The sequence below is a fragment of the Equus quagga genome, chromosome 13, assembly GCF_021613505.1.
Source record: "Equus quagga isolate Etosha38 chromosome 13, UCLA_HA_Equagga_1.0, whole genome shotgun sequence".
NCBI lineage: Eukaryota > Metazoa > Chordata > Mammalia > Perissodactyla > Equidae > Equus > Equus quagga.
In genome coordinates this window covers 17544943-17571479 of record NC_060279.1, presented here as the reverse complement: position 1 = coordinate 17571479, position 26537 = coordinate 17544943, and the positions used below count along the sequence as shown (strand labels likewise).

General features: G+C 49.2%; 1 protein-coding gene across 1 annotated transcript in view; it reads left to right on the top strand.

Moving 5' to 3' along the window:
• NMNAT2 (nicotinamide nucleotide adenylyltransferase 2) overlaps positions 1-26537 on the top strand; it is a 135341-nt gene that overhangs the window by 101753 nt on the left and 7051 nt on the right. Inside the window, exons 3-8 of the mRNA XM_046684472.1 lie at positions 479-546; positions 2720-2798; positions 6049-6175; positions 7691-7771; positions 8974-9018; positions 13681-13757. Coding sequence (XP_046540428.1) covers positions 479-546; positions 2720-2798; positions 6049-6175; positions 7691-7771; positions 8974-9018; positions 13681-13757 — 477 coding nt within the window. The remainder of the gene's footprint in view (positions 1-478; positions 547-2719; positions 2799-6048; positions 6176-7690; positions 7772-8973; positions 9019-13680; positions 13758-26537) is intronic.

Here is a 26537-nt window from a genome sequence, read left to right as displayed (position 1 = left end):
AAAGGCCTATGCGTCTTATAATCTGATTTAAAATTAATTTCCCTGCCCCTCCCTCCCTGCCACATGTCCCAGAAAATCCAGGAGCTCTCCCAGCCATTCCCCTTGCTCCCCCAGATACAACTTGGTGGGCTCCAGGGCAGGTCACTTAAACAACCAGATTGAGCCACGGGACAAGGCAACGTTTGCCAAGTTAAGTCTTGTCTCTGTGCTGGGTATGGATTGGCTGCTTCGTCAATGGAGGCTCACCTATTGACCCTGTTGGGGATGGTACCCGACACGCTCTCTATTCTTTTTCTTTCCCCTCTGCCATCCCATGCCTGTCTGTGTGACAGATGGAGAAGTAGAGGGGTCACACCCTCATTCCCTGTCACCACTGAAAAATGGCTGCACTTATATAAAGGGCTGGCTCGGGATGGGGTCTCGGGGAGGCCGTGGGGAGGAGACCGTGCCTCCCAGTGATTGCTCTGTTGCTTCCCAGGGCCTTGTGTCGAGCCGGCACCGTCTCATCATGTGTCAGCTGGCCGTCCAGAATTCCGATTGGATCAGGTAGGGCTGGCCTGATGATGCCAGAGGTGGGTGGCCCTGGGACTCACAGTGGGGTGAGGGGCTAGAGAAAGAGGAAGAGTCCTGGTAGCAGTTGGATCCCGCAGGGGTGGGGAGGCCAAGGGGTGTATTAGCCCCATGCAGGCAATAATTACATAGACCTTCGGAGGGGGTCCAACTCATGACTTTGTTTTTTAACCAAGCCATGGGGCCTGTGAAAGTAAAGAGGGAGCTTTCAGTGTTTCATCCGCTCTGGGCCCTTTGGATCCAGGAGTATTCTTGGAGCTTTCAAAAGCAGCGCTGGGTCTGAGGTGAGGCATGGCCAGAAAATCCGAAATGCCTCTCCACTTTCATCCCCACTCACTTCCATGAACTCTCACTACTTCTCAGAGAACGTTCCTGGCCTTGGCTATTTCCCATTCCCGAACTCAGGCTCCCCAGGGCCCCACACTGACGAGGGACAGAGGTGCAGCCGGCCAGCGCTCACTGCCTTTCCTCAAACGGCCCTGCACAGTCCCCTTGCTAACACGGCAGACACCGCCGGTATCAGCTGAGCTTGCAGTGTAATTAAAGCAGCCTTCCACTAATTATGCTAATTATGCTCCCCAAAGTTCTTACAGTTATAATTTGCATGAGAAGATGATGTTTTTAAAAAATAATGGCGCACCATTTGTACTGTAATTTCCCTGCGTGGAAAAATAAGCGGCACCTAGAGGTTTACGTGAACAGCGAGAAATGAGGGGAAGCTGACCTCAGAAGGAAGGACGCAGAGAGTCAGCGGAGAGGAGGTGGGGTGGGTGGAAATGAGAGCAGTGAAGGGAGGCGACAATCATAATTAAACAGTGATCCTTGCCGTTTGTGTGTGGTGATTTGTGTGAGAAGCACATGCCCTTTATAGACTTTCTCATCTTCCCAAGATCCAGGTTAGGTGGAGAGACAGCTGTCTTTTCTCAGGTGACAAACAGGCCCGGAGAAGTCAAGGGGCTTGAGAGCAAACAGCCCATCTATGGTCAAGTCAGGAATAGACACAAGGCTCTTAACATTGTAACTCATGATGTCCTGGGGACCCAGGGGAAAATACTGGGCAAGAGGCTGTTACTGCTTGGAGGTGATTAGAAGACTCTGAAATAATGCCCTCACATTCATTCAACAGATATTTGCTGAGCGCTTACTGCCTGCCCTGCAATGCTCTAGGCACTTGGAACAACAGAATTCCAAGAACTGCGATTCCGAGGGAGGCTCAGAGTGAGCTCTAGAGCTGGGGCTGGGCGCGGCAGGGCCCCCAGACCCCTGGTCAGGTGTCTGCCAGTCTCAGGAGAGGCGGTGGTCAGGGATCTGGGGGAGCCAGGCTCAGGGCAAGCAGGCGCTCTGAGGGTTTTCATTTGGTGAGATCTCGTCTCTGGAAATCTTAGGTGTGTATACATGGTGGGAGGTGGGCAGGGAATGCTCAAATGCTAAGAAAATGTTGAGAAATAGCCCAATTTAGCAGCTCGTGAGGTTGGCAATTAAGCCAGTGCTGCCTCAGTCTGAGGCTGGATCCCCGCTCCCTTTGCATCCTGGTGTGCAGGAGGGGTTGGCCAGTCTGCAGCTCTGAGCCTTCCAGTGTGACTGCCACGCCCCCCTCCATGCCCATGAGGTGCCCCAGGGAGGCAGACAGGAGCTGATTCCGCAGTTCAGATAACAAGAGCCACCTCTGGACAAGGGCCCGGCTCGTTTAACCCACATCACAATCCTATAAGGTCCAGAGGAGAAGTCCTACTGCACAAGTAAGAATAGGAGCAAGACGCTGTACTAAGCGCTTTCCCTAGAAAACTCACTGAGCCCTTCTAATAACGCCACAGGAGAGGTACTGATGTTCTTCCCATTTCACGGATGGGGCAAGTGAGCACCAGACAATCACATAATGTTCCAAAGCCCCCCAGGTGGGAAATGCTGGGGCTGGGATTAAACCTGTACAGACTAGTACCAACATCCATTCGTGTAAGCTCTGCCATAAGCCTCTCAGGTTACAGAGGGGGACTTTAAGGCTCAGGAAGGTGTTTGAAGCCCATATCTTATCTGAGCTGAGATCTAAGTTCACGGTATGACCAGGTCTGCTAAGCTCCCTGAGCTCTGGGATTCGGAGGAACCACCGAGGAGAGAGATTCAGGATGGAAATGTCTCTCCAATTGTGTAGGGTGGACCCATGGGAGTGCTATCAGGACACCTGGCAGACGACCTGCAGTGTGTTGGAGCACCATCGGGACCTCATGAAGGTGAGCTGGGCCGCGGCGGACGGGTGGGTGGACCACAGAAGCCAGGCGGGTGTAGAAAGTGTGCTGCCGGCCTACTGACCTGGTTCAGCGTCTTATCTCTTAGCCGGCTGCGGGGGCGACCAGGCCCTGAACAGCACGAAGCAGGGCAGTGAAAGGAACCCAGAGCGGCACCAGACGCTGCTCCCTGCCTTGCTCTCCGCTGGCTCTGACTTGGGGCTGTTTTCATCTTCTGGCAGCAAGTTCAAGGTGGGATGGAGTGGACCACAGTCCACTTCAGAAAGTGAAGGGAGAAGGAGACGAGGCAAAAAAAACCAGGAGAAGAGAGAGCACTGGAGGAGCGACAAGCAGCCAGGTCCTCCTGCCCCATCTATTTGGGACCCATTAGTCCCCTTACTGTAGCATGGGATGCTGTAACTGAGCCACTTCACACCTGCCAGGTGTTCATTCTACCATCTTTCCTACTTCTTCCTCCTCACATGAGTCCTACAGGCAGACAGTGTTCTGATCCCTGTTTTGTTAGTGGGTAAAAGGAAGCACAGAGAGGTGAGTCGACATATCTAAGGACACACAGCAACTGCTTAGTAAATACAGATGGGTGCCTGGGCTTGCAGCTGGGTTGCAGTCACTGAAGAGCTGGCTGCCAGGTGAGAACGGGCTCCCCATCAGCCAGGAGAACTGGCCAGAGCGTGCAGAAAGCACCCTTCACGGATCGATACCAACCCATCGGCTCCCACAGTGACAGGATGGAAAGCAGTGCCTGTGCTGGCGAGAAGCCTGACCGACCAGGACAAGACGCAGTCAATGCTGCCCACCTCCACAGACCCTGAGACAGAGCCTCTGCGGCCCCAAACAACAGTCAAAATGGCATTGTTCTGACACAGGGCGCACCTCCACCCACAGAGGGCCTGTCAGAGTCTTCTCCTCGGGAAGCTGTCGCAGCCCCTGATCACCCCACACTCCACCAAGCAGGCAACAGTGCTTTATTTTAATAGATGTGGAGCTCCAGGGCTCCTGACCACCCAGGGAGTCCAGAGCCAGAGAAGGAGGGAGGGCTAGCTAGCTGTTGCTTCATTTAAGTTTTTTCCCCCCTGGAGTTGAAAAAAACTCATCTCCTTTCCCCCTGCTTTCAGAACCCCTTCCACACATCCTGAGTCTTTCCTGGTCCCCTAAAAAGGACTCTGACATAGTGTGGTGCTAACTTGCTCCTCTGTGCTGGTCTCGACAATAGCAGTGATAAAGGACACCCCATGATACTGCATAAGGGTGTATCAGTCAGGATAGCCTAGGATACGCTGTGGTAACAAACATCCTGAAAATCTCATTGGCTTCACATAAGTTTATTTCTCAAACTGCATGGCAGCTGAGGGGTCAGCTTGGGGCCTGTGCTCCTCATCACACAGGAGCCTTGGTCTCCATGATGGAAGGGAGGAGTCAGGGACCCTGCAGGCATTCCTGAGTCCTGGCTACTGTTCTGCTTTCTAAATACCTGGGCTTCCCGAACCCTCTCTCTGTTTCTCTGTTACTCATGCCCAGAGGCGTGAATCTGGGCCAGAGAAATTTGGTCAGGAGCCCCAGCTGTTGCAGGGATGGGCACAGACCAGCAGAGAACGTAGGTCACGATGGGCCTGTGCCTTGGAGCACGAGCCTGGAGCTGCTAGTAACTCCTGGTCTCCCCAGTGCTAGCATCAGGCCGGTGTCCCTGGCATGGAGAGTAGACCTCTCTGAGAGCTAGACACGGGGCTTGATAGGTGACTCAAGGCTATGTTTGGAAAGGCCTCTGAGAACATGAGAGCCTAGAGAGGACTGACAAGGGCAGAGCAGGGCATGCAGGCCAGCCCTTTTCTTCTCTGCTGGCATAGACCAAGTCAAATGAGCCTAATGATGCATGCAGCAAGAGAAAGAAATTCCTCAGCTACCAGACCAATTATTAAATGAGAATGTGGCGTTTTCTTTTCTGAGGGTGAAATAATAATAAAAAGGAGGCAGACTGTCCCTTCCACTCCACCAGCCACAGCTGGGCAGAGAAGCCCACAAAGCAGACGGCAAAGATCCTCTGGTACCCAACCTCAGCTGCCTCCCAGATGTGGCTGGATGCTGCCGTGAGCTCCTCCTGTCAGGAACATTACAGGTCACCCCACAAGAAAAATGCCTGCTCTTCCAGGGCTCAGAGGGACTCATGTGCTACTCTAGCTGCAGAGTGGCCTTTGGAAGAGGTGCCTTCAGAGGGTCACCCCAGCACTGGGGCTTAGGAGGTCCTCTGGCAGCAGGACTCAGTAACCCAGAAAGGGTGGTGGGCAGGGGTGGGATGCTGGCTTTCAGGGAAGGGATTTTGAATAAGCAATGGCCCTTGTGAAGCTAAACAGATTGAAAATTCATCCTTTGTCTGTTGCCCAAAAGCTACTCTCCCCTATCCACTGCGCGAGGGGGGTGGCTTCTGGGTCAGCCGTGAAGAATGCTGCGTTATCAGCTCTATGTTTTCGGCGGCACTGGAGAGAAGCAGCAGGCCAGATAACACAGGACAATGGATAATACACATAGAATTTCCGTTTGGCTCTGGAATGTGTATTCACACTGGCGAACAGGCACGAATGTGCACAGAACCCTGCACCCCCTTCCTGCAGCACAAACACATCCCGCTCCGCCTGGCACCACTCTCTGGCTTGGCCCTGTCGTTGGCATCTCTGGCCTGGAGAGGCGGCAGGTGGTGATAGTGCCTGGTGTTTGCCTGACCTTTCCCAAGCCTCCACAGCCCTTTTGCAGACATGACCTCATTTGAGCCCTGTGAAGGTATTCATGTTACGCAGAAGGTTACAACATCGGCTGCTATGTACGAAGTTCCTGCCACGTGCTGGGTCCTCTCTAAGCACTTTACACACGATTGCTCCTATAATCCTATTGCAAAGCAGAAAGACGGCTATGTTACCTGGCTATATTAGGCTGGTAAGCTGAGGTTCAAGAGAAGCAAAGTAACTATCCAAGGTCACACAGCCAGAAACGAGCAGAGCTCAAACTTGAACCGAGGTCTGTGCAACACCACGTCTCATGCTTTTCTCATTGAGCTTTCCTGCCTCCTGCCTGCCTGCTGTGGCCGCGTGGGACAGCTGGGTCTAGAACCCACCCCCAGTGCTCTCCCTCAGCTCCAGGTGGCCCCACCATGACAGATAGGCAGCTGGGCATTTGGAGATAATGGAAAGTCTTTTCCTAAGTCATTTGGTTAATGACACTGCCTCTTCACTTCTCCCTTCCTCAGCGGGTGACTGGCTGCATCCTCTCCAATGTCAACACACCCTCCATGACGCCCGTGATTGGACAGCCCCAAAATGAGACCCCACAGCCCATTTACCAGAACAACAACGTGCCCACCAAGCCCACTGCAGGTAGGGGAACATTGGTGTGGAGCAGTGGTTCTCAAACTTCAGAATCGCCTGGAGGGCTTGTTAAAACCCAGTTGCCAGGGGCTGCCCCAGGATCTGATTCAGTAGGTCTGGGATGGGGAGGAGAATTTGCATTTTTAACACGGTGATGCTGATGCTCTGGTCCAGGGACCATACTCTGACAACTCTTAATATAGAGCATCAGAGAGAGGCACAATGAGAGAGAGAGAGAGAGAGACAGGGTTGATGGTGTACATTCTTCTACACTTGAATATAATTGCCTTAGCTGGGAATTAAAGATACAAAAGGGAGCATTTTTCTCTGCCTCTTCCAAGGGGGTTGAAGATCTTGCCCAAGGTCACACAGTGAGGCAGCAGAGGGCCAGCAGTCAAACTCAGGCAGTCTGTATCCAGAATCCCATACTCTTAGCCACCTCTTCAGCGAGGGAGCAGGGGACCCCCAACACTTACACCTAGCACTATATGCCTGCACAGTGCTCAGTGCCTTACCCAGGTTCTCATTTAATGCAGTAATTCTGTGATATAGATACTGTGTTCCCATTTACAAGGAGAAAACTGAGATTCAGAGAAGGTAAGTGATTTGCCTAAGGTCACACGGCTCAAGAGTAGAAGAGCCAGAATTCATACTCAGGACTGTCTGATTCCCAGGTCCATATTCTTTCTAATATTTCCTTCTAGGCCAGTTTCACGAGACAGAGCCTGGTATTACTTTTCAAGCCTAGAGACCATAAGTTATTATATTATTAGTCTATTACAATCAGGGTAATCTACCAGAAGAGCCAGAATTTCATAGTTTGCCTATAACTACATGTGGGAGCTCAGAAAACTTTTCTGGATTGGAGCCCAGAGAGATCATTGAAAACCTGATCCCTTTCAGCCAAAATAGGATGTCTAATTATTTTAAAGACCATCTGCATGGGAAGAACGCCTTAGCCCAGCAGAAATTATTCCGAGTGAGTTCTTTGCCATCGGCCAAGCGTCCTTATATTTCGGTGTTAGTGTTCAGTGATGAGAGTGGCTGAGGACATGCTCGTGATTTTAAAAAAAGAAAAAAGCAAACAATAACTATGCACTTTAAACACAGAATATGATCCAGCTATATTACATAGACATATCTGCGTAATACACATTAAAAATGGAAGAAAATAAATAATATACCAATATGTTAGTGGTGGTTATTTCTAGCAGTGGACTTATGGGTGTTTTTTATTTCCCTCTTTACATATTTTCCAATTTTTCAACAGTGTAATAAACATGACCAGAAAATAGATTCCAGTCTATAGCTCAAAATGCTTGTGGCTTGGACTGAGAATAAGAAGGAATTTTTGCTGTCATATTTCTGTTCTTTCTCTCTGCCCCCCTTCTGCCTGCCACCACCCAACCCCCGCCCCTCCAGTGCAACCCTGTTGTTTACAGCGGCCCAAACGCCAGGCTGACTGAGTGTAACTTGTGAGTGGTTCTCTCCCTCTGTCCCTGTCTGTCTTGCTCTCTCCCATAGCCAAGATCTTGGGAAAGGTGGGAGAAAGCCTCAGCCGGATCTGCTGCGTCCGCCCGCCTGTGGAGCGCTTCACCTTTGTGGGTAAGGGAGCAAAGACCTTCCTCCTTGCTCTTGTCTCTTTTCTTTCCCTCTTCCCTTCATTCGTTAAGCAAACATGCCCTAGCCCCTGCTATGGGAGGACCACTTATAGAGCAATGACTGAGAAAAAACAGGTGAACAGCAATGTGACCAGGCCTGCAGTGCCAAGCTGTTACGGGAGCCCCGAGGGCACGATCAACCCAGCCCTGGGGCTGCCTGGAGACCTCAGGCGGTGATGTGCTCCTTCCTCACCCTCACAGAATGTGTCTACATGCCTAAAAGTCTTCAGGGAGCCCAGAATCCTCCCTCCGGTCCTCCCAGCTCCGGCGGTGTCTGTACTCCTACTGATAGGCTAAGAACACACACACTCTTTCCTCGATTGCCTCAGTTTTTTGGCTGCTCCCCCAGGAACTCAGCATGAGTGAGAATAACAGAGTCCCTGGGGCTCTCTCAGAGTCCCAAAATTCAACTCTGCAGAAGACCTGCAGGTCTAGACCGCATTCCTTTGATTCTTTGGGACTGACTTCTGCCAATTTTGAGATTTCCAGTTTCAGGCATCTTGAAACGGAACTAAGAGGGATGATTGAGGAGGAAGGGAGGTGTGGACCAAGATGGCATCTCCACGGCTTTGTGCACACCGTGCATCCCCATGCAGGCATTGCACACTCCAGCGCGCACGTCAAAGGCTCTGTCTTTCACATCTTCCTCCAGTTCTTGCTGCATTCTGCCACAGGAAAAATCTCAGCATGCTCAGTTTTGCTTGTTCTTTGAACTAGGTAGCCCCTAAGGAGAAAGGGCCACCTCTTGGTGACTCTAAAAGCTGTCTCCCTAGGTTTTCAGGTCTTTGCTCTTGTGGCCAGCCTCCCTAAAATACAGAGAGAAACAGAAGGCGCTCAGCATGGGTGTGCGTGTGGTCGTCATCGGCTCCCCAGCGAGCCTGTCTAATTCTGAAAGTCCTGGAAATACGAAGTCCTGCCTTGGAGCACGAGGGGACACTCTCTCTCCATTTTGGGCTGCACTGTGCTCCCCATTCATTCCACTCAGACACCCCGCCCCATGCAGGGAGGCAAGCACATCCCCTACTCCCACCCACCCCACCCCATCTCATGCTCTCCTTCCCAGGAGGCCCCTGGGCAGACTGATCGTACGTCAGGTACCAGGAAGTCGGTTCTCTAATGCTTCTGCGTTCTCTCTTTCCTCCCCAGATGAGAATGCCAATCTGGGCACAGTGATGCGGTACGAGGAGATTGGTAAGCCGGGCTGGGAAAGCAGGGACATTGGGAGCTACCTGCCTCCACCCCGGGCAACGTGGGGGAGGGGAGAGGCTTGAAAACCCTGGGTAGTGTTTGCCACAGGGTTGACTCTCAGAAGAATGCTTGTTCCCAAGCTAAGATCATTCTTAGTTGTCGCCCCTTTGACATCTCCTAACTGGACTCAGGCCAGTTCCCAGGAGGTAGGACTGGATCAGTTGGCAATCTTCCCTCTGGAGTCTCGTCTCCCTCTTCGAAAAGACATGGAAGTTGAGCTTCAGTGCCAGCTAGAGAGACCCTTCTTTTGCCCCTGACTCTGCGCAGGAGGCAGAAGAGCTCCCCTGCTTCCTTATCAGAGGATTTCCCTGCGTGGAGGAAGAGGAGAGGGGGCTGAAAGTCAGCCTTGGGCAGAGGCTGCAGCATCTGCTGTCTGTATGAGGGCCACATCAACCAAGGCCAGGGAAGGTGGAAGGTGGGCACACAGAGCTGTCAGACCAGAAGGAGCTGACCCACCCGTGCAAATGAGCTGAGTCCCGGGTAACCCTGGGAAGCAAACCAGGAAACTGAAACCTCCCCAATGTTCCAGAGTAGGTGAGAGACACAACTGGGAGACACAGTATCTGAAGCTGGGGAAAGAGCAGATAGCCTCCAGAATGGAGCTGGAGTTGGCACCGGTTCCAGGTGACAAGGAGGGTTGGTGACAACTGGAATGCCTGGATCTCTAGGATAAGGAGCAGCCTAGTGTCCAGCAGACATGCTCAATCTTAAACTTCCAGCTGCAAAGACACTCCAGGCCTCCCCCTCCCGGTATTCCTCTGTCTAGGGCTGGAGGTCAGGGCTCCCTACCATGATTCTGGGAGGTGTGGGGCTGTACCTGAGCATCAGGTTCTCCCAGGAGGCCAAGCAGATGTGACGTCCTTTCAAGGGGCTTCTCTGGAACTTGTCCTCTGATCTGAGGCGCAGTGGTGCACCTGAGTCGGCTATACTGGTTTACTAGAACCTTTTGTAGGATCTTTCAGGAATTTTGCAGACCGGTTGCTAAATACAGCTATAGGGGAGGAAGAGCTATTCCTCTACCCTCTGGGTCCTTCTGGCTGGCCTAAGAATTAAATTGACATGAGACAGAATAACGGGAGAAAGTCAAACAAAGTTTAGTAATATGTATCCATGGGAGAAATCCAGGAAAAACTGAGTAACTTGCCAAGATGGTGGAAGCAGCCAACTTAAATACCATTTTCAGCAAAGGACAAAGGAGGATGTTGGGGGTAGTGGTTTGGGAGTTCAAAGGGGAGGAAGGCAATTCACATGGAGACGGAAAAGCAAATGTTTGGTAAACAAATGTTTGCTGGGCCATCTATAGACAATGTGACAGAGAGAGAGAAAACTTCAATAAAAGTGGGCTTAAGCAAGGATCCTCCCAGTCTACCATATCTAGAGTTAATTATGGTGGTGGCCTGTTGTGGCACAGGTCTTCTATCTTCAATTCTTTTAGGCACTTAGGGGAAAGGTCTAAGTTTCTTTCAGAGTCTTTTGTCCTGAAAAATAATGAGGTCAAAGAAAACACATTTTGGGGTGGCCAATTCTGATCCCCCACAGCCAATACTGAAAATTAAATTAAGTAACAGTTAAATAAATTGTCAAAAACAAAGATAATGAATACTCAAAACTCCTCACTTCCTAATTATTTCACTATGTTTTAATATCTGTCATTTACTAGCACATCACTGTCTGAGTTCCACAAAAAGCAGCACCTGGCTTGCCGGTTGCTGCGCCTCCCGCTTCCCTGTGGTTCCACATCTGGCCAAGAATTGCCTTTCCTGGGAAGTCGTCCTGACCAACAGAGCTCAGAGCACTCTGTTGACTTTTAACTATATTCCAATGCATATTTCTCGCCAATGTCCCAGAAAGAATTTATTGTGGCCAAGCTTCAGCTCTGACCCAGGGCCTGTGTGGCAGTCCCCGCCCTGGGGAGTTCCCCTCCTACCAGGAGGCAATGCCAATGGGTGTTTGCACAAGGCACTGCCGTGAGCCCAGCACCCTCACGTGCATTATCTCACCACAGCCTTGTGAGTGGCAGGCTAGTCCTAGCCCCATCTTACTCTTCTTTCACAGAAAAGAACCCTGGGTGGCCACAGCTGTCAGGATGGATTTGCGGCCTGACCATACAGGTGGCAGCTGCCTCAATGGGCAGTGGGAGCTGGAAAGGGCCGCAGGGCCTTCACATAGCCGGGATTCCTGGGTGGGGAGTGTGGGGGAGAGCGCTGATTCTGGCTCCCGGCCCCTGGATCCGGATGAACTGGGGAAAGAGGCGAGGCCCAGAGGAGGTGGGAGGGAGCTGCGCTGCCTCCAGACAGCTGTGCTGTGAGGTCGGGTGGCTCACGTATCCCCTTTGCGGAATCCCCTTGCACGCTTTACGAGGAGGAAAAAGCCATTTTCTCCTAACTCAGTGGGCATCTGTGGCTGCATTTCCATGTTCTTCACCAGCTGACTGCTCCTCGGGGGCTGCCCCAGAGCAAAGGCTTTGTGGACTGGAAATGTGCACATTGGTCTCATACAATGAACCAGGAGAAATCACTGCTGCCCTCCAGCGGCCACACGTGGGATCCCAAACCCTGCTGCGGCCTCAGATCTGTGACAAATTCATCTGTTCTGGTCTTGCAAGAAAAAGTGGAGACCCCACTCTTTAACTTTCTGTGCTTTGGCTTAAAAATAATAGTAATCCAACATTATACTCCAGTGGGAAACTCAGTCTCTGTTTTGGGAATAGAAAAGAGATTCATTTTCATGGCTGTAGAGCAGGAATTCTCAACTGTGGATAATTCTATGTTGTGGGGGCTGCCGTGTGCATTGTAGGATATCGGGGTGCATCCCTGCCCCCTACACACTAGACGCCGGTAGCACGCCCCTCTCCCCAGTCTTGACAACCAAAAATGTTTCCAGACACTGCCAAATTCTGGAGACCAAATCACCCTTCGCTGAGAACCACTGATGCAGAGAAAACTAAGGGCCAGCACATCCTCTGGACGCCACCTCTAACTGAACTTTTAGGCGGCCTGAGTTACAGAGCCTCAGCGTTTCATTAGAGGACTGACCTGGAAGTCTGGCTGCCTCCAAGTGGGGGATGGGGAACAATAGGATCCCAGGAATGAGCCGGGTCTGGCTCCTCTCAGTCACACCAAGGTTGTTTCATCTCCATAGTTGGGAAGTTGGGCCAGCAATCCCATGGTATAACATGGAGGGAGGGAGGCACCCCTGATTAGGGCGAGCACTTCCCCCAGGACCCCCATGCTGCAAGAGCAGAGGGCGTGATAGCCAGCACAGCCATCCCAGACTGCCCAGAAGGCTCTTAGTCAGCCTGCCTGCATGGCCTCTGTGGTCAGCCTGTCTGTTGTTCACTTATTCAATACGTCCTGAGCACCCATTGTATGCAGGTCACTCTGCCAGGCCCTGGGGATAGAAAGATAAATTAAGGTCCCTGTGCGTAAACAGAATATTAGGCTACAGTGTGACATGGAGAAGAGAGGAGAGGGGAGGCTGCAGGAATATTTAGGAGTTAAGACTCCAGTCTTTCATGGGGTTCCCTGAGGATGGGCTGCCCAGGTGGGATGACGAGATACTGGCACTGGCTGTCGTTAGCCCAGCAGCCTTCCACCAAACCATCTGGAGACTCCTGAAGCAGGGACAGGCTCACCATCTGAGGGTCCTTGTCAGGCTCCTGAGCTGCTGTGGGGTCTAAGGCAGGCAGAGATGTTGGCCATCTCTCAGCCTCAGGGGCCAGGGTGGCGGCAGTCTCTAGAAGGCTCAGAGCAAGACTGGCTCACTGTTTCAGACAAGATGCCCACAGCCACCACCTCTTGACAGAAGGGCCTGGCATGCCTGGGAGCCAAACATACCAACTTGAGTCACACCTGGGGTGGAGGTCTCTCTCCCGTGGTTCTGAGATCCCAGGATTCTTTTTCCCCATTGCTCCGTTTTAATGCGTGAGTCAGTTTGCTGATTGTTTTAAACTAAGATAGGCCTCACTGGGATCATTCAGTGTGGGCTTCACGAGGGAAGAAAAACAACTAACAAGCAAAGTGTGCCTGGGAGTCAGGAAGGGGAGGGCTCAGCATTGCTTCTCAGGCTCTTTGCTGAGGACAGTGGCCATGTAACGAGAGGACAGCTGATGAACTCAGCTACCACATGGGTACACTCAATTCCCACCCACACAATGTTGGCACTTGTGATGGGAGACAAACCCCAAAAATGCAAAGCAGCAGAAAGCCAAACTCCGTTGACACTAGAGTTTGATATGGAACAAGAGAGAGACCCTAGACCTCAGACAAAGCACATAGCTGGCTCAGTCTCCGTTAGGGTACCAACCACCCTGATTTAGCACAGAAGGACCCCTCAAGAGTGGGTAAACCAACACTCTCCCCCCTGGGGAGAGTAATTCTCTCCCCAGGGGGGCGAGGGTGGTCTGTAAGCAAGCCGGAGAGTGAGCACAGGTTTCTGCACCGCACCGCCCCCCTCCCCATGGTGCAGGGATGCTGAAGAACTGGGCTCTGGGGCCCCAAGATTGGGAGATGGAGACACCTGTGTTCATCAGGAAGATGGCAGAGGGTTGGATAGCTCCAAGGTATCCACTTAACTTCCTCTGCAAACTTTGTCCCTCCTCCTCAGAGCTGCGAATCTTGTTGCTGTGCGGCAGTGACCTGCTGGAGTCTTTCTGCATCCCAGGGCTCTGGAATGAGGCAGATGTGAGTAGCAAGGTTGTGGCCCACCCGTGGGTGACATGGGGAAGCATGAGGAGGGGCACTGGATTTTGGCCTGGCTTTCCCTCCCCCGACAGCCCCCCCCCCCCCCCACAACTGGAATCTCCCACCCCCTATGAGCTCCCAGGAGGACAATCTATTCACATCACTATGAAAGAAAATTCTCACCGACCCCAAGCTTTATCTCCTGCTGCATTTTTCCGCTCACTCCTCCTCATGCTTGCTCCTGTACAGCCCCTGGGAAAAAAGCAATCTGAGTCCTAGAATACTTTCTCCAAGTAGTGCTTGGGGGGTGTGTGTGGCAAAAGGGGGAGGTGGGAAGGGAGGGATAAAAAAAACCCTTTGCCCTTCTGCGATTATTGTGTGTTTTGTTTTCCTTTGATTCCTTTTGAAGAAGTAGTAAATACCAACCTAGAATTCCCTCAACAAGAGAGAAGGGGTCAAGAGGGGAGAAATTAATGGCAAAAGGTCAGTAGGATCCTTCTGGCAATTGACTTGGGATCCAGGAAAAAGGAACCAGGAAGTTAAACTTACACCACTTAGAAGTTCAGTCAACATCTTTTGTTGCCGCATGTGACTGTGATGGTCTTGAACCAGCTACGTTATAAGTTACTCACCTTCTTCATACATACGTTCTTTCTTGTTCTTTCATTAATTCATTTATCTGATAGCTGGAGCTACTGCTGGCTCCCAGTCCCACAGCTCTATGCGAGCTAGCTTCTCAAGGCAGCAATTCCAGACCTAGTGCCTTGCTATTAACTTGCTGTGAGACCTTGTGCAAATCTCTCAACTCCTCTGGGCCTCAGTTGTGGGCTTTTTTGCCCAGTTTTACTGAGCTATAATTGACATATAACATTGTATTAGTTTAAGGTATACAAATAATGATTTGATAGATGTATATATTGCAAAATGATTATTACCATACGTTGAGTTAACATCCGTCATCTCACGTAGTACAACTTGTTTTGTTTCCTATATCTATAATCTCTATAAAATGTTATCTATCACATTTTGAGATTTTAAAGAAATGGACGATACAGTTCCTGCCCCCAAGCATTAGGTGGTAAGATGTACACATATGAAATTTTTTCGTGTACATATGTATGTCTCTGTAGAGAGACAGAGAGACAACTTTTAGGATCAGACTCAAAATTCCAGTTCTACTCCAACACAGCTTGTGACAAAATTATATTCTGAGCATCAGTTTTTCACATCTCTAAAATGAGCATGATAACAGTACCTGCCTCATAGGATTTGGTGAGAATTAGATGAGATCTTCTATATAAAGTGCCGAGCCTAGCACCTGACACTGAGTTACATACGACAAATGTTACTAAGTGAATTAACCTAAGTAGGCATAGATATTCAAGGCGAAGGGCCTAATGCTAATATGCTGCGGGATAACCAAGAGGGGAGCCAGAGTTTCAGGGAAGCAAATTATACCGTGTAGTCCCTTCATCTCCACCCCTGAACAGTTTCCTGCAGGTGAAATTCTAAACCTCCTTTCAGCTCTGGATTAAGTGGCTTAATTAACTTTTACTTTCCTCTCTACTTCACAAGGTGCTGTGAAAGTAAAAAGTAATTCCGGCAAAGACCCCTACAAGATCTCCACGAAGCTCTTTTAAGAATCCAGGCAAATCCGGGCCATTGCCTGGGGCCCCGTCCCAGGGGAGGCCGGACAGTGTGGAGGGATTAAGTCAGCAACTGAGGCGGCAGCCCGAGGGCCGCTTGTATCAGCACGGAACCTCCAGGGCCTCTTAGCTAAGTGTGACGTGATGTGTGCCTCTCAGCGGCAGACCCAGGCTTGGTGGGACCTGAGATTTACACAATTTGGGGCCCTTGAAGCGCAGCCAGTCTGTCTTTGTTCCTCTCAGTTAGATTGCTGACTACAGGTCCTCTGACTTCTCTCCAAAATGGCTACTCTCGATGTTGTCAGATCCAACATTTGAAGACCAGGGGAAAGAGCCCTGGGTCTCTCTTCTTCCAGTTGGTCCCTGGTGCTGAAATGACATGTAGGTTAAGATGGAAAAATCTGAGAAACCAACAGCTGTTGATTTACTGGGAATATGACAGTGGAGGTAGAGTGAGACCCTCATCTATTCGACCATGTTCCCACTTGACCAACCAGGATGGTGGGTCACCCTGGGGACCCAGGGCACCCAGTCTGGCTATTCCCAGAGGGCACGACAGTTCTAAGCCAGTGGGGACGCTGCATCTGTCCAGGGTGGTGAGAATTCCAGTCCACAGCACAGGCAGCAGGGGACTTGGGTGAAGCCAACCCTCTGGCTCCAGAGGGCTTTCTAGAGCCTAAAGCTCTCCCTTCGCACTCTGCCAGCCTACTACTTAGTCCCCTGATTCAACCCACAGTCAATCTGTGGGGTCCTTAGAATCATGGCGTCTGAGGTAGAGGCACCAAAAAATCAAGGAGCTGTTTCCTTATAGAATGAGTGTGAATCGCAGCCCAAAACAGAGGTGTGCCAGAAATATCACATTTCATTTATTTAAATCAAATTAAAATTCTTCTCCAAATCTCTATCCTATATGGATGATGGGAAGTTAGTCTCAGTCATTACTGGCTAGCAGAAACTGAGAGGCTCTTGTATGCCCTGAACATGAAAATCAGTTCACCAGGGTCCCCATAGACATCCCTCATGGTCCTCATGGTCCCTTGAGGTTGGTGGCACTCTGCTCCACACCCACCTGGGACACAGAACTCCTGGCTGAGTCTGGAAGCCCAGCGCTGGGCCCCACTCACCTCTGATCACCAGGCCCCCTTTTCTTCTGAGGCTTTGCCCCCGGGATGCTGTCTGGGAGGCAGGAGGGGGCAGGGGCCACAGATGTCTAGCTTCTTTCTAGTATGTGTGCGGAGGGGACAGCGGAACCTCTTCTTTTTATTCTGAAGGTATCTCCCCTATTTTCTCACCTCTCCTAGGGACATCTAGTGAAATCTCTTCAGTGAGTTTAAAGCCATTGACTTCAAAATGTTCTGTTTTCTACCATGGAAATTCATCTCCGAAAGGGTCTTGTTCTCTGCTAGAAATCGGAGCTGGGCAAAAGGGGATATAAGGAGAAGGAAACTAGTTAAGAACTCAATGAATTATTCCACTGTCCTTATTTAGGGAAAGTTGTGTCTCAGGGACTAGAAAAGGAAGGTCTTTCTTTCAAAACTGGGTACAGGGTCATCCCTGCTTATTCTACTAGAAAATTCTACCATCTAGGGTTTGCCTAGAAGCAGCCCGTTCTAGAGATTTCGTTTCCCAACTATGACATTACCAGGGATGAGGTATGCGAGACCTGCTTCTACCCCAGGTTTCATGCATTCATTCAACCCGTTGTCAGAACACATCTCTTTATTACTTGGCGTCCCAAGTGATACTTCTTGGCCACAGACCTCTGTTCAGTGACCGTGAGCTCAAAGCCCTGAGTCTGCCCATGACTGGGCACAGGAGGTGGGGAGTCAGGGCACCGTAACTCTGCATTCTAGCCTCCCACATCTTCTCCAGAATCCTCAGAAACAGGGCAGGAGAGAAGCTACTAGATCAAACAGGTCTGGGGAGAAATAGGAGCCTCTCCACCCCTCTGTAGAGAAAGCTCAAAGGGGGCTGTGGAGCAGCGTCGGTCCCACCCAGGCTGGGAAGCGGCTGAGACAGCCTGCGCTACAGCAGGACTGCCAAGGCCTTTTCTGGCACAGCCACAAACTCTCCGCTTAGTCAGTCTTGCTTTCTTTCGCTTTGGATTCCTGAACCAATGCTCTCCATCCAGAAATCTAGTTACACAACTAAGGGGACAACCCCACCCTGACCCAATCTCATCCCTTGGGCATTTCCTATTAGGCACAAAGATCCATTAGCCCACAGTGAATTCTGACCTCCTCTGACCAGTGACACACCCCTTCCCCCTTACATTCCATGGAGAGAAAATTCCGTACATATTCATCATTTCTCTCCAGGGAATACAAAAGAGCTGTTTGTGTGGCCTGCCAGTTGGCATTTTCATCCTTGATTCCTAAGGACAAGATCCGGGTTCCCGGATCGGCCCTTTGAGATCAGGACCCAGCCCCACTGGTCCATCCCATTCCTGGATTTTTTATTAGGGAACTAGTCTCCCCCAGGAGACCTGATCTTTGTTGTGCTGCATCCTGACACCAGCACCAATGCAATATCCAGGCTTGGACCAAGATCTAAAATGTGTGGGAAATCAAGGTCAAAGGCTAAAGAGTCAGCCATGGACAGATTTGTGAAGCAGGAAACTTTTATACTCACTCCCCTCCCCCCAACAAGACCCCTTGACTAAGGTCGTATACTGTCAGCTGCTTTGACCATCATATTATAATGGAAGGCAGTCTGGCAAATCAATTCTGATTCAACTGTTCTTTCCTTCAATTCGTCTTTCAACTAATACTTACTGAGTGCCCAGCAGGAACATAAGCATGTAATTAGCCCTTGAGGCACTTGCCGTCTAAAAATATCTTACTTTTTATCATACTAGTTGTTTATATTAAAGACAAAACATGTAAAAAGTTTAGAAGGCTTTCTGAACCCAGTAAGCACTCAATAAATGTTGGCTGTTATTCATTCATTGATTTAAAAATATTGATTACCTATCACGTGCCAGACCCTGTTCCAGGGAGGAAGAAAGAAAACGAAATGGGCAAAGTTCCCCACCGTGTACACTTTATTTTCTAGTAGGGAAGACAGACAATAAACACTTCAAATTGTTCTCATGGATTATCTCGGTTAACCCCTGGAACAGTCCTGTGAGGTGAATCTCTGTTCCCAAACACAGGTATGGAAACCAGGGGTCACGTGGATTGTGACTTGTCCAAGATCACGTAGCTGTTGAATAGCAGAGCTGGACTTTGTACAAGGCTTCAGATCCCTAACCCAGATAAGACAGATGAGGGAGAAGAATGCTGTGTGTAATTCACAGCAGGCCACGAGGGAGGAGGCGGCTCATGAGCTGGACTTTGAATGATGGGCAGGATTGGGTTAGGTGGTGGAAAGAGAAGGGCTTTTGGGGCAAAGAGGAGGCTCTAAAAGACCCAGGGGTGGGAACAAGCACTTCTGGGGAGGTGGTTCTGGCAGGATGAAATAGAAGGTTTATCTTGGTCTTTATGTGGGAAGATTTTGATTTTTGAGCAAGCAGGCAAAATCATTAAGTTTAATGATTAAATGAATTAGCTGCTCTCAAATGGTATTTGCATTTTAAATGAGCAAGGGTCAATATTTAACCCAAAGGCATGAAAATGTAAAGGTGGAGCATTAGGCACCAGACATGGGCCAATGAGGAAATTGGTTTTTCTTTTTTTCTTTTTCTTTCTCTTTGCTCTTCTCAAAGCCCAACATTCCACAAGCTGGCTCTAATTGGCTGTATCCCACATTTTTCCAGCCAACCATCCATGGGCTAACTGCTTCCTACATCCACCAACTATGGGAAAACAACCAAAGAAAATAAACAGAGGAAGAGCCTGGGGCACTCTGCTCTCCAGAAGAAATCCCAGGGCTCCAGGACAAATGGAGCAAAGACAAACATTTGGCTTTTCAGGCTCAGATGGTTTTTATCAGACAGTCCAGCCCCAGCCAAGAAGCCCAATGGACACTTCCACCCTGGGATTAGGCCCCCGCACTGATAAGCCTGATGCCGAATTTACAGGCTCGCCTATGGGAGATTTTGGTTCTCGTGTGAAAGGCACTGTTGGCTTGGTTTTCAGGCTTTTGCCTTGAGTCTGGAATCCTCTGCCTTCCCACACCCCCAGTCAGATTGGAAATGGGGGTGGGGATGACTTCCTCTGGGAAACCCCTCTGAAGGATCCTTCATTTATTTGCACTGAGAGCATCCTGGAAATGCATTCCCACCTTCTCACTTCTGACCACACTAGCCTCTGCCCGGCCTTCCCTCCAGAGAGGAGCAGGGGGCCAGAACCGGGGTAGAAGAGTCTTTAGTAAAACGGATAGAGCACGTTTTAGAAGCTCCTCACCAACGGACCATGTGTCTTCTGCTGGACGCTCCCTCCTTTCATCTTTTTTAATCCACTCAGAAGTAGTATACAAAATTATATACTCCAGGGGGCGATATAGAGCAATGAACTGAGGCCTTAGCCTATGATAGGCCTCATGATAGGAGAAAAAATAAGATAGAATATATTTTCAAACCAAAAATTTTCAAGTCATTAAAACATGAATGTTAAAAATGAATCTAAAAGAGATGTGATGTGAAGGAAAGAACCTTTAAAGCAGACCAGAGTGGGTTCAAATGCACTTACTAGCTGTGCAACTTGGACTAGTTACTAAATCTCGCTGAATCTGGGTTTCCCCATCTATGAAATGGGAACTGAGGCACATGTCTCAGAAGATAGTTTTGCAAGGATTAAATGTACTAATAAATAAAGCTGCTAGTACTGTGCCTGGTGCATAGCAGGTACCTAAATAAATGTTTCTTCCCCTCCATGTTCATCCCTGAATATCCTCATCTGGAAAAGAAACACAAGTGGGCCAAGTAACTCATGTACTGTACCTTGAGAAAAAAGCATTGTTGGTGGGAGACGGGCAGGATTCTGAACTCTGATCTCAGAATGATCCTTCATAGGCTCTTACCAGTTAGGTTGCCTGGATAAGTGAACATCAGTTGGATCCTGTTCCTAATGGAAGTCATGCCCTCTATTTAAAACACTCTGCTGCGTTCTTTTTGCAATTGGAATGGAACCCCATCTTTATCATGATCTGGTCCTTGTCTACTTCTCGCACCCCTCTGTGCTGCAGTTCCACCTGGTTTCTTTATTTCAGCAGTTTTTCACACCTCAGGGCCTTTGCACTAGTTGTGGCCTCATTGGGAATACTCTTCCCCAGGTATCCCTATGTCTGGCCCCTTGTCCTTTAGGTTTCATCTCAAACGTCATTTTGTTTTATATTCAATATTGTACTTAGCTCCACCTGGTGTTTTCTTGTATATATTTATTTGTTTATGATCTCACCCTACTAGAAGGGGAGCTCTGTGAGCACATTAAACTTGCCTGTCTTTTTAGGAAACACCTGGAAAGTGCCTAGATTGCCATATACACTCAATGAAAGTTTTTGAATGTAAAAGGGTACCTGGGAACAGCTTGGTTGGAGGAGTTCAGCCCATAAGATTATTTGCCTCCACCCTGAGATATGGCCCAAACTTTTGCCAGTTACCCATAAGACATTAACCACTACAAGATATTGGTCCCTTAATAGTAACCTGCCCTTGTCCTTCATAGCCATCCATTTGAAATAAGATAGTTAACCATTGTTTAATTTCTCCCACTAGATAGTGTTTGATCCAAGAGTGAAGCCATATCTGTCTTGCTCACCCCTCTGTCCCTGGTGCCCAGGAAAGTGCCTGGCTAAGAGCACAGAGCATCTCCCACCCAAAGCATCCCTGAAATCCAGCAGGGCAGGTCTTGAAATTCAGCCTCCTGGAGGAGTAATGATAATTCACATTCCTTCCAAGGGATTTGCCGCCTGGATCGTCACGAGTGTTCTCTCTCCCAAGGCCGAGTTGCTTCCTGCCTCGACATGTCTCATATCCTTCCCTCAGATTCCCCACGTTTGGGGAAGCAGTGTCTGCCACCTCCCACTTCCTCTCCCCATCCCCACCCTGGCCTCCCCTGGGGAGCCTTTGACCAGAAGATGAAAAGATGTGATCAAAGCTGTGCCTGTGAGCAGGAAATTGAAGCAGGATGAATGTCCCAGACCCCCACCTCTGAGACACGACGCCAGCCAGAGGGCCACTGTGTGCTGTGGGGGAGAGAAGATTGTACCCCAATCCTGCTGACTGCGGTGTGGCAGTGTGAGGTCATGTTGGGCACCACCCGGAGAGGGACTTGTCAATCAGGACAGCTCTGCTGCATTGACCACTCACGCACTCACCTCCCTACCTCCAAGGCAAGACCTGCAGAGAACTCTTCATGAAGACACGAGCGGTTGGACCCCTCATGCTGGAATAAGAGCTTTGTTCCAGGTGCCTGGGCACACTCCTGTAGGCTCCATAGGCAGGGAGAGGCTGAGTAACCCTCTATTTCCCGGGGTCAGATGTCTGCCCTAACTACCCGCACTCCCCAGGGCACAGGGTGGATGTCCTCATTTTTACTGGAATCCCCAAAAGTGCTCGTCCCACAGCTCTCTCATTTTGACCTCATCCCAAACCAAGCCAGAACATTAGCAGCTTAGGCAACTGCCTATGTGATTTAAAGCAACAATTTCCCACAGGTGGGTGCACATCAGAAGGATTAGGGAGCTTTGCAAAGAGAGAGGCTCCAGCCCGTCATAGAACATGTTGTATCAAATCCCTGGGGTGAAGTCTGGGGGTCTGCTGTTTTTGTTGTTGTTGTTTTTAAAGCTCCTCCAGGTGATTCTGCCAACCAATCAGATCAAGTTTGGGAACGTGAGTTTCCAAAAGTAAGATCACCCTTGCCTGTCATAGAGACCTGAAAGTCTATCTTTAGTACTTCCTTGGGTCTCTCAGAGCTCCCGGTAGGTACGATGGGCTTCCCTCCACGTCCTGAGACAGGGAGAGTGTACTAGTTAATGCCTTGATGATAACTGCCCAGAGAGGACCGCAGGAATCACTTATCCAACAGCACCTACTGAGCATCTATGATGTGCCAGCTCCTTTTTGCTTAGACACACGGCAATAAACAAAACACACAGAAATCCTTGCCCTCATGGAATTGACCTTTATAGGAGAGGAAGAGGCAAAAATAAGCTTACACAAAGAAAATATACAAGGTGTTAGATAGAGATAAGTGCTAAGGAGGAATGGGAAGCCCAGAAGCAGGTAGGGACTGTGAGGGTGTGGGGGTGTGGGGTCTATGCGCACGGGGATGCAGGTCGAAATAGCATGGCCAGAGAAGATCTCACTGAGAAGTGATACTTAATTGAAGGCTTTTGAGCCAAGGAGGACATAACTTGACTTATATTTTTACATTAACGATCTGGCTGTGGGGAATTGACTGAAAAAGGTAAGAGAAAAACAGGGAGACCAGAGCAATCCAAGTGAGAGGTGACGGAGGTGAATTAGTTTTCTGTTGTTGCAAACTCAGTGGCTGGAAACCACACGAATTTATTCTCTTACGCTTCTGGAAGCCAAAAGTCCAAAGCAGGTTTCACTGGGCCAAAACTGTTCTTGGCAAGGCCACGTTCCTTCCAGAGGCTCTACGCGAGAATCTGTTTCCTTGCCTTTTCCGGCTTCTAGAGCTGCATTTGTTTCGTTCCTTGGCTCATGGCCCCTTCTTCCATCTTTAAGGCCAACGGGATGGCATCTTCAAATCTCTCTCTGCTCTGTCTGCATGTCGTCTTCTCTCTTCGGTTAACTCTCCCTCTCGTAAGGACACTTGTGGTTGTATTAGGGTCCACCTAGATTATTCCGGATGATTTCAGGATCTTCGGTTTAATCACATCTGCAAAGTCTCTTTTCCCACATAATGTTATGTTCACACGTTCCAGGGGTTAGGACCTAGATATCTTCCGGGGCCATTATTTAACCTACCAAAGGAGGCTTGGACCAGGATAGAAGTGATGAAAATGGGGAAAAATTAGCAGATTCTTGGATTTATTTTGAAGACAGAGTCAACTGGGTTAGCTTCTAAATTGACTGTGGGATCTGAGAGAAAGAGAAGAATCAGGGAAGATGCCAAAGCTGTGGACTGAGCAATTGCAAGAGAGGTCCCATTTACTAAAACGAAAAAGACTATAGGAAAAGCATTTTTTTTGGGCGAGGGGGGAGTTGATTGATTGATTGATTGATTGGTGTCAGAGGGTTCAGGGGCTCATGGACAGTTTAGGTTTGAGATGTCCCATCCAAGTGGGCATGTTGAAAAGGCCGCTGGATATATGAGTCTGAAGTTTGAGAAGTCTATGCTGGAGGTACTCATTTGGGAGCTTTCAATGTGTCTTTAAAGTTTTGAAATTGAATGAAATCATTAAAGGTGTGAGTATAGATAGAAAAGAAAAGGAGGTCCAAGGACTGAGGCTGGGGGACTCCAATGGTTCAAGGTCATGGAGATGAGAAAGAACCACTCCTGGTGACACAGGAGGACAATCAGGAGAGGGTGTTGTCCTGGGGGCTGGGTGAAGACAGGATGTAGGGGTGGGAGTGGGAAGGACAGCTAAGCCCCTGGAGGGAGATGGGTACCTATGGGACTGAGTGCATCCCTCCCACCCCAAACACACACCCTCGTAAACACCCTCCAGCATAAAAATCAGGCCTATGCCCTAGGGTCTGGCCAAAGAAGCAGAAAAAGTCTGCAGTGTCTGGTCCAAACCCCTCCAGAGATGCTGCTCGGATGTGGTAAAGCTGTCTTGTCTCATAGACTCTGTCTCTCTTGCCCCATCTGTGATCCCCAGGGGGCAAGTCTGTCACCTGTTTCTGGAAAAGGAAAACATCTCAAGTAGCAAGGTCTCCATCTGCTTGTCACCCACTGAGCCACCTGGCACTGTTATTGATTGGGTGCTCAGATCATTAGTTCCTAAGTGGAAAGCAGCAGCTGCACTAATGTCACCCATAGGGCGATTCCCCCATGAGGCCTGACTGCCACTCTGAGCCATCATTTTCGTGCTTTAAACTAGAACGCTCACTTTAAATAACACCGTTATTTCCCGCATCATATATGAAACATCCATCAAGGTTCAGAATCAAATTGAAGGCAGACCCTACATTATGCAATGTACACCAGATACCCTGAAACATCTACATAACCAGGCCGTTGAGGAATCTCTGTGTATACCAGCTTGGATGGAAACTCCTCCCTTTCTCTCCCTTCCCCACCCCTCCCCTCTCTTCTCTTTCCTAGCTCTTTCTCTAGCCTACCAAATGCCCTGGAGTTTTAATTCAACACTTAGACCTCTGGTTCTCAAGCTTGGTTGCATATTGGAATCACCTGGAGAATTTTAAACACTATTGATCGTGCCTGGGTCCCATTCCCAGAGATTCTGATTTAATTGATCTTGGGTGTAAGTTGGGCTTTGAGAGTTTTAAAGGCTCCTCTGGTGATTCTAATCTGCAGCCACGTTTGAGAACCGGCGCCTTAGGTTACCTTCTGAGTAGTGACTCCCAGAGCAGTGTTCTAACAGCTGTGGCGGAGGAACTGGATCTCCCTCCCGCTCCCTGCCCCGCCTCTCCCGAACATTCCTGGTTTACAGGACAAACACTTGGTGCCAGTTTACCTGATCTGAACACCACGGATGGATGCAGCATGTTGTGTAATGCTCTGTATTTTCCGAACGGCATGACCCAGTGGGGGCTCTGATATTTCATACCTAGCCTTAACTTCTCTCCACAAGTTCCTTCCTAGGGCACCTTCAACCAACTTTTTATTTCAGCAACATCAGAGTTCCAGTTGCAACTCTAGCTCCAGTTGTAAGCAATGGGAAAAGTAGGGTAAAGGTGAATGGAAATACCCAAGGGCGTGCATGTGCACACACGCACGCACACACACACGTATAATCAATGAGTCAGACTTGGAAGTCAAACTCTGCTGGTATGGAAATCTGATAGAAAAGAAGCGGCTACAGTGCTCCATAATGCCTGTTTTTGTGGCACTTGTTTGGAGAATTATGAGGAGAAACCTGGGTCCCTTGCCACCAGAGCAAGCTTGCTTAATGAGCTGCCAGCTTAGACGCCACCTGGCTCTGCCCCTCTTCTCCCTCCCTCTGGGATGCTTAATTGGCAAGATCTAAACAGTAATATGGCCAGGCTAGATCCAAGTCTATTAAATGCCATAACTTTCAGGCTCTTTGAAAACAAAAATTGGCATGAATTTCCAGAAAGCAACTTGGTGCTGTGTCTCAAGAGCCTGAAATTTGTCCAGTTTATACCCTTCTAACCAATTATTTTGCTTCCTATCCTAAGGAAATAATCAGACGTGGTAAAAGATTCATGGATAAAGAGCTTCAACAAAGTGTTATGTATAAGTGACAAAAATCAGAAGTAACTGTACACTTTCTATGATACAAGATTGGTTTAACATATCATAGCATATCATAGTACAGTCAGACAATGAAATATACAGATTGTTAAAACTTAATATTTTTAAATAATTTTTAATGATGTGAGAAAATGCCCCCAATATAACGCTAAATGAAAAACATGCAGGTAAAATGATTAATTTTGCAGTTTAATCCAATTGCGGATATATACACATTCGTAGAGAGAAAAACACTGCACAGAAATACACTATGTTAACAGCAATTATCTGGATTGTGTGATTGTGATTGATTTTTTTTTCCTTCTGAGTTTCCCAAGCTTGTATTGTGTCTACAATCAGGAAAAAAAAAATGTTATTTTTAAACAAAAAGGTTTCATTTCTCATCATAGCAGCAAGATTCTCTCAGAGGCAGACCTCTCAGGCGCCCCCTTAATAACCTTGCTCCTTTCACTGCCTGTGCGCACACTGATGCCTTCACAGTCCTTCCCTGCCCTGGAGTCTCGCAGCAGCTTTGACGTGGCTGAGCCCAGGCAGCATTCCAGCCCCTCCCAGTAGTCCAGCTGGGGGCTGGGATCTGCTTGCTGGGCAACAGGGTCTGTGTTGCTCACGAGGGTGTCTGCCAGATAAGGACTATGCATCGTTCGTGTTATTCTTCAGCGTTGTGAACTCAACAGAAGGCTTAGGATTGGAGGGATCTTGCCCAGTCATGCAGGGGCACATTTATTCATTCATTCTCGAGGTATTTATAAGTGTCTTCTGTGTGCCAGGCGAAGTTTCCAGTCATTCCACTAACACTGCTATGGGTTGGTACTTGAAAGAAC